The sequence below is a fragment of the Maylandia zebra genome, linkage group LG23 (assembly GCF_041146795.1).
Source record: "Maylandia zebra isolate NMK-2024a linkage group LG23, Mzebra_GT3a, whole genome shotgun sequence".
Classification (NCBI taxonomy): domain Eukaryota; kingdom Metazoa; phylum Chordata; class Actinopteri; order Cichliformes; family Cichlidae; genus Maylandia; species Maylandia zebra.
Genome location: NC_135188.1, coordinates 25661280 through 25673418, shown reverse-complemented (window position 1 = coordinate 25673418; position 12139 = coordinate 25661280). Strand labels below are relative to the sequence as shown.

Sequence of the window (12139 nt, the reverse complement as noted above, 5' to 3'; positions counted from 1 at the left end):
AGCAGTCCAGTCTCTTCAAGTTGATGTTAAAAATGATGAGAAAAGAGGAGGAAGAGGAAATAATGGTACTGAATTGTGATGACACGTAGTTGCGCTTTTATGATGGTGCACATCAGGCTTCAATGTAGCGTTTCAGCATTAAAATATATGCTCGAGATTTAATACAGACATATAAATCCCACTTACCTAAATTTTTTCATTGATGCTGAATGATGCTTTCACAGGCTCTATGCAACCATGTGAAAAACGAACTACCCTGTTACTGCTTCCATATGAATGAGTAAACTCGATTAGCTGTTTATCAGTAAGTGTGACTACCTTATGAAAACAGAACATTTAGCGGTTTGCAGGTCTGAAGCTTTCAGGTGTGTGTTAACACAATGCCAGCGAATTTACCCCAAGCTCAGAGCACACAACGCTCAGAGAAACTGCAAAATCCAAGAGCTACTTCTCAGACTCTACAGGCATCAGTTAGCTTGTTAAATGTTAAAGCACAGCACTGAACATGTATGGCTTATTTGAAAGGGTTTTCAGAAAAGACCGGGGCAGCACAGCTTAGGTTTGCAAAGTTACATCTGAAAAAAACCACTAGACTTCTAGAACAATGTGCTTTAAACAGACAAGACCAAAGTGAAGATGTTTGACCATAATGCACAAAACCAAACTCCGCATTTTGGCTTGTTTTGTAGACCCAGGACCTGGACAGCTTTTCTATACTGAAGTATTCTAGTAAAATCTGAGGACATCTGTCTGACTGCTACAGACCAAACTTGGTCATGGGAGGTTAATCTGGTTTGTCTGTTTTGTGTATTATTGTAGGGTCTTTACATTACAAAAGAAAGCACCTCGAGACAGCTGTTGTGATTTGGCACAATATAAATCAAATTGAATTGAATTTATTACATTTTGCCTTTATTTTTGAGAAATTCCTGATGAGAAATTTCAGTCCACTTTGAAGGTTTAAGAGACTTTAACCTGTGCCTCACATATTTTAAAGTGGAATACCTGTTGAATGTTTAAACAGTCTAGCATGACAGTAAACATTAGAGAATTGGTGATCTTTGATGTCCACCTACAAAACTCCTTCAGGTTTCAGGTCAGATACTTTAAAACTCACAGCAAGAGTCCTTTTAAGCTTCCAAATTTGAACATGTTTTCCATCTTCTGCCTGTTGGAGATAATTAGACACCAAACAGCTGACCAAATGAAGATTGTCAGGATACTTAACAAGTCAAAAGAAACATGAGTTTTTAGCTCGTCTCTCCGGCTCTACAGAGGGCAGACAGACTGCTGGAAAACATGCAGTTTGATGTGTTTGATGTACGAACAAGGCTTCATGCTGTCTTCCCTTTATGCTTCTCCCTCTCAAGCTCAGAAGAAAGGCCACTTAGTCAGCATGTGACAGCTTCCTATTACAGTCCCCTGCAGTGTCGCTGCTGGAAACATCCGAGTGCTCGTCCGCAGCCGTCTCCTGGCCCCGTGCGAGGTTAAACTGAAAACCCTGCTTGCATCATTTCTTTCTCATCTTTTCTCTCACTTGTCAACGTCTTGGCTGCGGGTTCAACTTTCATCATCGGAGGCTGGAGTGAGGAATGATGTAAGCTGGTAGCTTCTTGAGAAGCTACGGTTCATTGGATGTCTTGGAATCCTTAAGCAAACTTTCAGCCTAAGAGCACAACGTGTGAAAGCTCAGATCAGATTTTCCACTTTAGCTCGGAGGATAATCACCACTCTGTCTAGACGACGGGAGTGTTATATGACCGTAAAAGTCAAAATTCAATCCTGACTGATGCTGGAGATGAACGCCGGCGAGTCTGCTCTATTTTTATATCTCGCTTCCATTAAAAATAGTGAATTCCTTCTAATGTTTTCTAAATGCACTCCAAACAATAGGAGGAAATAAAGGGACTGTTCTTCCCACATCATTATTTTACAGACTGATCCATGTTGTGTGCTGGATGACCTGCATTTTTCTTTCTTTTTTATTCAGTCATTTCATTTTACAAAGAAGTGATTCACACACAAATCCGTATTAAAACAGCTGGATACCAATTATCCAAGTTATATTAGTTTTTATAATGTATTCATTTGCAGTATGCTGGAAGCTTCTCATCCATACACACACACACCGGCACAGTAAGCTTGTGTATTTACTCGTGTATCTTCATTCAGGTGTTAGAGTAGCAGGAGTCGGTGAGCCGATGCGCTTATCCTCCTTTTTTCCTCATTATTGCGCTACTTCTTTCTTTGTTACACAATATGTACATTTATGTCGATAATGATAATAAATAAAGCAATAACAATCACATTAAAAGAATAAGACTAACAAGAGGAGCTCCTCCTGGCAAAGCAAACATGTTTGGCACAGGTTCAGACTCTGTTGTACAGGACACAGATTATGAAACAGTAGTTCATAAGTACATGCAGATATGATTTCTGTTTGCTTTGTGTCTCTGACTCTGTAGCCTGCTGATATTTTACCTGATTTTGTATCACTCTGCATGTTTTTTCCCTTGTTTAGTTTTAAATCTCGTTGTGTGATTGTGTGACACAGTTTTGTTTTTGTTGCATCTTTGCTTGTGTTTTATATCTCATTTTAGTTTTTGTTGCATCTTTGCTTGTGTTTTATATCTCATTTTAGTTTTTGAACAGTTTTGTTTTTGTAGATATTCTCTGTATCTTTTTGTTTTTTATTGCAGTAGTTTTTGTCTCCGTTTGACACATTTTGCGTCTCTTCTGCTTATTGCATGTTTCAATTTCCTTTTAGCCAGTAGTTCAAGCCTTTCTTGACCAACGGTTACATGTAAAATATGTATAAAAATAAAAATATGATCACCTGTCCTCAGTAACTCACTGTACTATGTGACTTTTTGTTTGTGTGCCCTGTCATGAGGAAAACAATGGAGCTGATGAAGAGCAGGTGCCTCTCAGCATTGAGTGTGCACCAACAGGTATTCATTATCACACTTGACCCGACTGTACCTGGTTCTGCATTATTAGGGAAGTGTTAAACATAACAGTGTGAAACCTAACCTCTCCACAGATTTTCTGTGGCCTCTGAAGCCAATGTGTTGAATGGAATGATTTACTCAAGGGCTCCGGAGGTCCATATGCACGTAAACTTGTGTCATAAAGTTCCTTGTGTGGTTGAGCTTAGCCCGGCTGTACGCCTTGTTTCTATTGGTCGCGTGAAGGTAGGTCACAGAGTGGGCAGCATGCGCGAGTACTCTTTGCTGGTGTGGTTGTGGGCAAGCAGTACCTTATGGTACTGCAAGATTTTAGTCCATTACAGCGTAGTTTGTTACCAGTTTTATTACTTTCTGGTTTTATTACCAGAAAGTAATAAAACAAAAAGAGGGCGAGAGCTCCCAGGGCCTAACTAAAACAAAAATGCAAAACAAAAGGCCTACCCAGCTGCTTGACAAAAGGTCAGTGAAAACATACAAAAGTGGCATCAACCGCATACCCTAGTGTGTCTAACAGTTTAACGCCTGCAATCAGTGTATAGGTACCCCAGCTTACCTGTCCAGCCTCCCACCACACATAATATAAAGAAGCCTGTTCGCAAATGTTTGTCATAGCAGAAGCCAGCAGCCACCAGCTGGCCAGGGAGCAGCTCATTTGTAGTAATCCTCGGCGTGTGATTGGCCAATAGACACATGCCAATCACTTCGAACTGGCCAATAGGTGGAGGCTTGACACCTGAAAGATAAATAGAACACAAAAGCAAAGCCACACCTCTTGGCACGTAACAGTGGCAAAACTTAAGGGGAAAGAAACAGGCTTTCCAACCGCATAAAAAGACAGGTAGTATTGTTACAACAAAGGAATAATCAACCAAATTTCTTTGATTAAAAAAAACAATATCAAAGTTTGTCTTCCATGATTTTTCTCATTTATAAAAAAGTTCAGCTACCTACCTTGAAGTTCTTAAATTGACCTCTCCCCTTAGAGGTCGCCACAGCAGATCATCTAGTGCTATCTCACCTTATCTCACCTCTGCCACACCACCTCTGCATGTCCTGCTTCACTAGAGCCATCAAACTCCTCTGCCTGGCAGCTCTGTCTTAAGGATCCTTTTCCCAGTATATCCACTATCCTTCCTCTGCCCTCTATATACTCATTTCTGATCCTGTCCATCCTTATCACTTTTCATCTTCAGCTCTGCATCCTGTCTTTTTGCCGCCGTTTGCAAATCGTACATTAGATCTCAGAAGATCTCAAACACACAGTCACAAAAGTCACAGAATCAGTGAATGTGCAAATGATTTTCATTTTCAAGTCTCCACTACAGGATATCAGAGGTGCCCTACATCACGCGTCACACTGGTGTTAGTCACAGTGCAGCTGTATAAAGGACGAAGCTTTGATAGATTTGGTGGAGTTGCAGGTGATGAATTTTTCAGAACCATGAGCGCTCAGTGGACTTTTACAAATCTCACTCTGGCCCTGTGATGAAGACAAGGAAACTTATTGTATTTCTAAGTTCTCCCAGGTGTCTCAGATCCATAGAGCCTGAGGCTGTTCATTAAGGCCTCAAAGTTGTGGAGCTCTTACTGACTGAACTTATATATTTTTTCCTGGTTAAAATCAAAAAATGGGAAATGCTCAGGGGGCTAAGCTTCACTTTCAAAAAACTTTAAAAAAGAAAAAAGAAGAAGAATCTGAAAACTGGCTGCTAGTACCAAGCTCAAAGGTAGCAAAACAAGGAGTTAGCTATTAAATCAGCTTCAGTGCTCTGGAAATTTTGTGTTAACTTCACAAATTCATATTAAATTAAAATGTAATTGAAACCTGGAGATGTATTGTTAATGCTCTACAGCATAGGTGTCAAACTCTGGCCCGCGGGCCAAATTAGGCCGCGAAGCCATACCAAATTACTATCAGAGCTGGCCTACTGGTATTATACAGCTAATATATATATTGTTTAGTATTAAGCTTTGCTTGTTCCATATTCAGTTTTTCAGCTAAACTTGTTTGAGTCCATAAGAAAAGATTCATTCTTATATCTGGAGGAAGATTTTTTTTTTCAATAAATATTAACGTTAGCCCGCGACTTTGTTCCATTCTGAATTTTGGCCCACTGTGTATTTGAGTTTGACACCCCTGCTCTACAGCAAGTATCACACAGTAATCTGGACCCAGGGGCTCAGTTCATACATGATTTTTAAGCCTATGCAGTCTCTCTCTGCTATGTTTGATCTTTTTATGATGGTGGTTGGAGCACGCTCAAGCATCTCAGTCCCAAATGTCCTGTAGATGTTCAGTGTGAACACCACAGCATCAAATTCAGTGAGCCTTTATTTCCTCTCTCATTTTGAAAGAGAGCACAGATTACAGCCAGAGCGTTCTCACTCCCGAGGCGTAACATGCCGACGTTTTGTCACGTCCCGCGGCGTTCCTGAGGAACGCGAAAGGAGACCTTCGGCGTTCTTAGGGTACGCGGCGGGTTATGGCTGGAATCCAGTGCAATGACGCTCCCGCGGTAATAGACGTTCCAGCCCTAAACCTAACCTTATCCCTAGCCCTAACCATAACCTTTTTCCTGACCTTAACCAGGACTTTAATGATGTCAAATAGCGTGTTTCTAAGCGATTTGAAGAAAAAGAGCGAACATGTGTAGATTCAGTCCAGAGGGTTCTCATATTTCCTCTGTTTTCCGAGGTCGTCATTTAGGAACGTGGTGGGTAGCCGAAAACGTAATATGGTGACGATTTGTCACCTAGCGTAAAATGTTACGCTTTGGGAGTGAGAACGGGTTGTTACAGCAGAGCCACAATTTTCTGTCCATCATTTAGTTAGAGTGAAATGGCCAAGGTTTCTTTGTCCTGTCTTCCTTTCCTCACCCCACACCAGTGGCAGATGGCTGTACCTCCCTGAGCCTGGCTCTGCCGGAGGTTTCTTCCTGTTAAAAGGGAGTTTTTCCTTCCCACTGTCACCAAAGAGCTTGCTGATAGGGGCTCGTCTGATTGGTGGGGTTTCTCTATTTTCTCTGTATTATTGTAGAGTCTTCACCTTACGATATAAAGCACCCTGAGCTAACTGTTGTTGTAATGTGTCGCTATATAAATAAAATGTAATTAAAATGAAGCATCAAACTTTATTTTGCTGGAGAAAGGTACAATTTTTGTATTTTTCCTTCTGTACACCAACACAGCAGAGTTTAAAACACTCAAGATGTGACTGACGTGGAAACCTTCAGCTTTAATTTAAGTGGTTTAATGACACTTTTGAATTAACTGTTTAGAAATTACAGCCATTTTTATACAAAGTATCCCATTTTTCAGAATGATCAAAAGTAACTGTATTAAGTTAAGAGTTGTGTGTGTGGTTGAGGCTTGTGGGGAGCTTCAGGGCAAATCCCTAACTGGTCCACAGCACCTCCAACTCACAGTGAGCTGCCAGCTGGTGCCAGATGTCATAAGACACCTTCACAGGTCTTGCAGAGCCCATTTCTTTATATCAGTACTGGGATGATATTTTATTGTCAGCGCCGTGTAAAAAAAGTTTTCCTAGTTTGGTCTGGAAGAAGTTACACAAATTCAAACTCAGTCACATGCAACACCTCTGGGATGAAGTGCAAGCTGGACCGCATTAAACAGCATCACTTCTGACTGAATGAGAGCAAAATCCCACAGCGAGCGTAGAGGCTGTTAGGACTGCAGATGAATTCTCGCAGTGTTCGAGTGACTCACACACAGAGGCACAGTTTCTGATGATTAGTGTTTGTTTCTGACTTTCTGTGTTTGCAGGAGTATGTGGACGTCAGCCCTCCGCAGAGGAACTGGAAGGGCATTGCAATCTCTTTGCTGGTGATCGTGGTGGTCTGCTCGCTCATCACCATGTCTGTGGTCGTCCTCACACCCGGTATGTCAGCCTGTGGAGAGAGACAGGATGATGTTTCTAGCTTTCTAAACCATGCAAATATGTGTTTGTCAGAAGTACATGAATATGCTTTATAAGACACTTATAATCTGCAGCTCTGCGTTGGATGAATCTCTCACTGTAACCTGGAGTTCACCCATTTATTTGTTTTCCAGTTGAACTTCCCGGCAGCAGCAAGTCCAGGCTGACTGTAGCAGATCTTTACAAACCAGAGTTCAGCATTCACGACCCTGAGGCCAAGTGGATTAGCGGTGAGTGTTTACATGAAAAAAAAAACCACACAAAAATCCTCACACAAACAAAGATGTGTGTTGCTGAATATTTCGAGTCTGAGGTTTTAATCCTGCACAGAGTAGCAGCGTTTAAGTCTCCTTTTACAGAAAGAGAAGGAAAGGTAAACTCACGTTGTATATAAAAGATGGACTTAATGTGCTGCCCAGGGCTGGGCGATATAACCCAAAATTCATATCTCGATATTTTTTAGCCGGACGGCAATATAAGATATATATCTCGATTTTTTTTAAAGCCATAACGTAAGAACAAAAAGAGAGTTCTTAGTCAAAGCTGTGTCCCAGATGTCACACAGGCACTTTTATTAACATACAGCATAGATGTACATGAAAAAAACTACTCAAAAATAAATTATGAGCATTTATTAAATAATAATGCTCCATAAATAAAAGAAAACTATGTTGTTTTTGTGCATAACAAAGAGCTCACAATTGTGCAGTCAAAATGCAAACTAACAGACGCCGAGCACAATAACAAAGAGACAGATTTCACAGCTGCTCTGTTCCCAACTTCTACTGCGTGACTGACAGCCTGGAGTTTGAAATCCTCTTTGTAACCGTGTCTCTGAACAGGTGCCATTTATGGTCCTTATACACACACAATACGGTAATATTACGTTGAAGCACAGTACGTATTACGTATTAGTAGTCTGGAGCCTACGTATTAGGCTCCAGACTACGGTAGCCGTAATGTTCCGACAATCCATCAAGCGGTGCAGCTCAGTAGCTTACCAAAGTCGAACTAAAACATTTTTTGACAGATTGCTGAGCGCCGTGTTCCACATACAATCGGTTCACGGTCAGTAAGCACAACCAGAATTCATACATAAGGCGCGCTGTCGACTTTTGAGAGAATGAAAGGATTTTAGGCTTAGCTCGTTAGCGTGGTTAGCTCGTTAACAATTTGGTGCCGTCCAGCCCCACGCACGGGGCGATGCGCAGTAACTCGTTAACGGAGATTTGCCGTGTCCATCTTGTCGCTGCCTCCAGGTGAAGCGATGGGGAAGGAGGGGGAGTTGTGTTCAGTGAAGGAGAGGCGAGGCCGAGTAATGTTGCGTAAAGACAAAAGTGGACGAAAGAGAGGCAAACTTGTGGCTCCACAACTATAATTATAACGTAACTTATACTATATCGATATAAACGATATTGTCACATCTTATATCTCGTATGAAAATATATCGATATTTTTAAAATTACTCGATATATAGCCCAGCCCTAGTGCTGCCACTCATTTGGCATTTCTTCCATCATGTTTGTTTTTTTGTTTGTTTGTTTTTTTGTTTGGAGACAAAAGTGACCAAACTCCAAAGGACATTAAGGTAAATAAGGTAAATGCTGTTCTTCAGAGTGGGAAGGTCATCAAATGGGAAATCTCACTTCCTGATGTGTTTTTGGATCAGTCTGGGAGCCCTAAATATTTGTCCCTAACAAGCAAAAGTAGCAAAGGTAAATCAGAGTTACTTCTAGCTTTAATTAAGTAACAATAGTACATTTACTAGATTGTGATTTTTTCAAGCAGCTCTGGCCATTTTTTTCTGTATATAAAAAGTGAAATTGATTTCTATAGCTCCTACTGACCAAGAAAGGTGACAATTAACTTCCCCTCCTTGTCTGATGGATGGATGGATAATATCAGGAGAGAATAACACCCGATGTACGTTATAGACAGAGAAACACAGTTTACTCGTGGTTCAGTCTGACAAGAGTGAAAACAGGATGACAGCCTGTTGAATGACAACTTGAGAGAAAGCCCAAAAAAATAGTGTTCACATTCATTTATTTCCTTTTTCGCAACTGATTGCAAGTACTTGTGCCAACCAGCTGGTTGCCTAGAGGTTGAGCATGCAGCATGTGACATCCTCAAGCTCTGGGTGATAACTCTTAATTGTCTGAGGGGAGGCAACCTGTCTCCGAACCATCGTGGTCTCTCTTGGACTGACTGTAATCACTCAGACTGGTGAAGGTTTGCAAACAATTGCTGTTTAATTTGTAAGTGTAGGCAAAGGTCAACATGTTGCACTCAATCCGAGTCAGTCTGTGCTAATAAGCGCAACTCATCTACGTCTCGTCTCTTTGCGAAAGAGGACTCCACTGGTTTTCTGCTTTTAATCCTACATCAAAGTAAGGTTGCAGTCAAACTGCTGTCCTGCAGCAACTATGTCACAGTTTCAGATCTTTGAGTTTCTCTGTGCACGCTAACCACACTGCCGCCCGACTTTTTATCTGCTGATTTATCATGTGTTTTACTCTAGATTAGTTGGACCGTAAACTCATCAGTAAAGTGGAAAGTAGAGTCATTTTCTTATTTGACTTCCTTATAACCTGAGGAGGAAGAGTCACTTCACGTTGGCTGTCAGGAAGAATGGCCATTGGTTTCATATTTCAGACCTGGAGGTTACATCTTGTTAGTTTTGATGTAGTCTTAGTCCAAGAACACATAGTACTCCATAAGCTAATACTGAAGCCTTGTGCAAATAGACACCTGATTTTTGTTAGCTGCCTGCTCATGTTTGTTTACCAACACTTTAAATTATTTTCATCTAGATCTCCTTTCACTGGAATCATAGACCTTTGTGACCATCGATTTCCATTGCAACAACTAACTTTCATATGTTAAGAAATAAAAATGAAACATTTGCATGCATTATTTAGGTACACTTGGTTTTGAAATAAACACATATTTATATCTCGAAACATCTGCCATGATGGATTTTTAATCAGTTTTATGTAATGAGATAATGGAGCAATCCTAGCTACAATAGCACTAACTTTTTATGTGCCTTTATTTTTGGAAAGAAAAACAAAAGTATTGCTGCCAATATCTGGCTTTGATGCAGAGGAGTATAGTTACATTTTAATTGTGACCCAAGGTCACGAGTCGTGGCCCTTGCAGAGTGAGGTGAAGATGATGTAGCTCAGGATGGAGGAGGTGAGGACAATGTGTGAGGAAAGCGACATGTAATGCAGTGCAGGCGAATAAAACTGTGCAAACAGCACAGAGGTGAAGTCTATGTGTCAGTTCGAGAGGCCTGATGAGAGGTGTCGTTTGGTATTTTTATCTTTTGAAAGAAAAAAAATCAGTTCTTCAGTTTCAAGAACAGCGTGTAGAAAACTTTACACAGTTTTAGTTGGTGCACAATTTCCCCTGTTTATTCCTCATGTGTTCCTTTATTTAAAAAAAACAAAACAACAACAACAAGAAGTTTAATAATTTAAACATCCATCCTGTTACGCTTAACCAGTTCAGGGTTGCTGTGGCATGAAGTTTATCCCCACGGTCACTGCTCGCCGTGCTGCAACCACTAATTAAAATTAAATTAAATAATTTAATTAAAACTACTCTTAATTAATATGACTTCCTATATGACTGTTAAATATTACATTCAAAGATTAAAAGACTAAATCAATAAACAGCTGATTTAAAATAAATACAAATACACAATAATGATATTTAATTTAAAATAACATTTATACTTGCATTGGGTAAAAGAGTTTGCACAGCCACGATATGTTTTCCTAAATATGTTTTGTAGGGAAATATAAATGCTGCTGTAGCTTTGTCCTGGGTACTCTGTTCTTCATCTATTTTTGTTCCCCACCAGCTTTTGAGGGAAATATGTTGATGTGTAACTGCTGACCAGCTAGTCCACCACTGTGCTCATCAGCTCGGCTCTAACTGGGTCTGCTTGCTGTTTTGTACTGAGCAGGTAACATACAGGTGCGTTTCTTTAGGTTTTTCTATGAGCACAAACTGCACCTGCAGTCAATATAATGTGTTGCTGTAGCTGGTTGTGAATAAAGAAAACAAACCAGACCACCTTCATTTATATTCATAAAATACTCAGCTTTAAACAACATTACGCTATTATGCTTTTCCTCATTTATTGTCATATAAATACTGATGTATGTATTAGAGATGGACCGATCCGATATTAAGTATCGGTATCGGTCCGATACTGACGTAAATTACTGGATCGGATATTGGAGAGAAATAAAAAATGTAATCCGATCCATTAAATATCAAAAAAGCACCTCACAAAACTTGAGACACGGCGTAACTCGGCTCATAACCATAGCACGCAGCAGCAGTACCCCTCACGTGATAGAGCCGCTGCGTGTATTTGTAGCCTCGCTAGCAATCCGGCATTTCATCTCCGAGGAAGTTATCCCAGAGAGAAGTAAAGCAAGTGTGTAAGTTCATCTCTGAATGTTTGTAAAGCATTTCCACGTTAAGCTTAACAACCGATATATGGAGCAACTGCCTCTTCTCTCCCTCCCTCTCCTGTCGTGAAACTGATCAATGATCAGCTGATCGGCTTTTTTGTTGCAAGTCCGTCTCTCTTGTTTGTTTTTGGCCCACTTTGCACCAGAAAGAGGAAACCAGCGGCTGAACAACAGCAGCACGTTTAAGCTTGATAATCTGTTGTTAGAATTTATTTAATATTACCTTCTACACCAGGATCTTTTTCTACGTAGCTGACAGCTGGTAACTGTGCAGGGGCGGATCTAGCAAAGTTTAGCCAGGGGGGCCGATAGGGCATTAACGGGGAAAAGGGGGCACAAAGACATACTTTTCTTTCTTATTCTCATTTAAAATGTCTAGCTTTTAATAAATAATTATCTGAATCTTACACCCAAAGTTTTAATCTGATGTAAAATGTATAGAAGTCCATTACTGTATATAGTAACTATTAAGTCTAATATATCCTAGTAAGCTATAGTACTTTTTCCTTTGGGAAGGTACCATCTGTGCAGTCTGCAGTTCTGTTGAAGAAAGATGTTGAATCCATTTAATTATTCTTGAAAAATAATTTATTTCGGTGCATTTTTTTTCCACACTGCATCAAATTAAAGTTGATTACGTCGATTAAGCATCACGAGGTGGAAGGTGGGGGTGGTTCCCTATTTTTTTTTTTTTTTTGCTGGAGTTTGCAACCCTATTAGGTTGCTTAATATTTCTGCTA

At 40.3% G+C, this 12139-nt stretch overlaps 1 protein-coding gene across 2 annotated transcripts in view; it reads left to right on the top strand.

Annotated features, from left to right (window-relative positions):
- LOC101486410 (inactive dipeptidyl peptidase 10) overlaps window positions 1-12139 on the top strand; it is an 85546-nt gene that overhangs the window by 19310 nt on the left and 54097 nt on the right. The window contains exons 1-3 of one of the 2 annotated variants that reach the window (XM_076880104.1): window positions 2607-2951; window positions 6753-6867; window positions 7041-7136. In XM_076880104.1, the coding sequence (XP_076736219.1) occupies window positions 2889-2951; window positions 6753-6867; window positions 7041-7136 (274 nt within the window). In that variant the 5' untranslated portion in view covers window positions 2607-2888. Of the gene's footprint in view, window positions 1-2606; window positions 2952-6752; window positions 6868-7040; window positions 7137-12139 lie in introns of those variants that run through there. The other variant, XM_076880105.1, reaches the window with a different exon arrangement.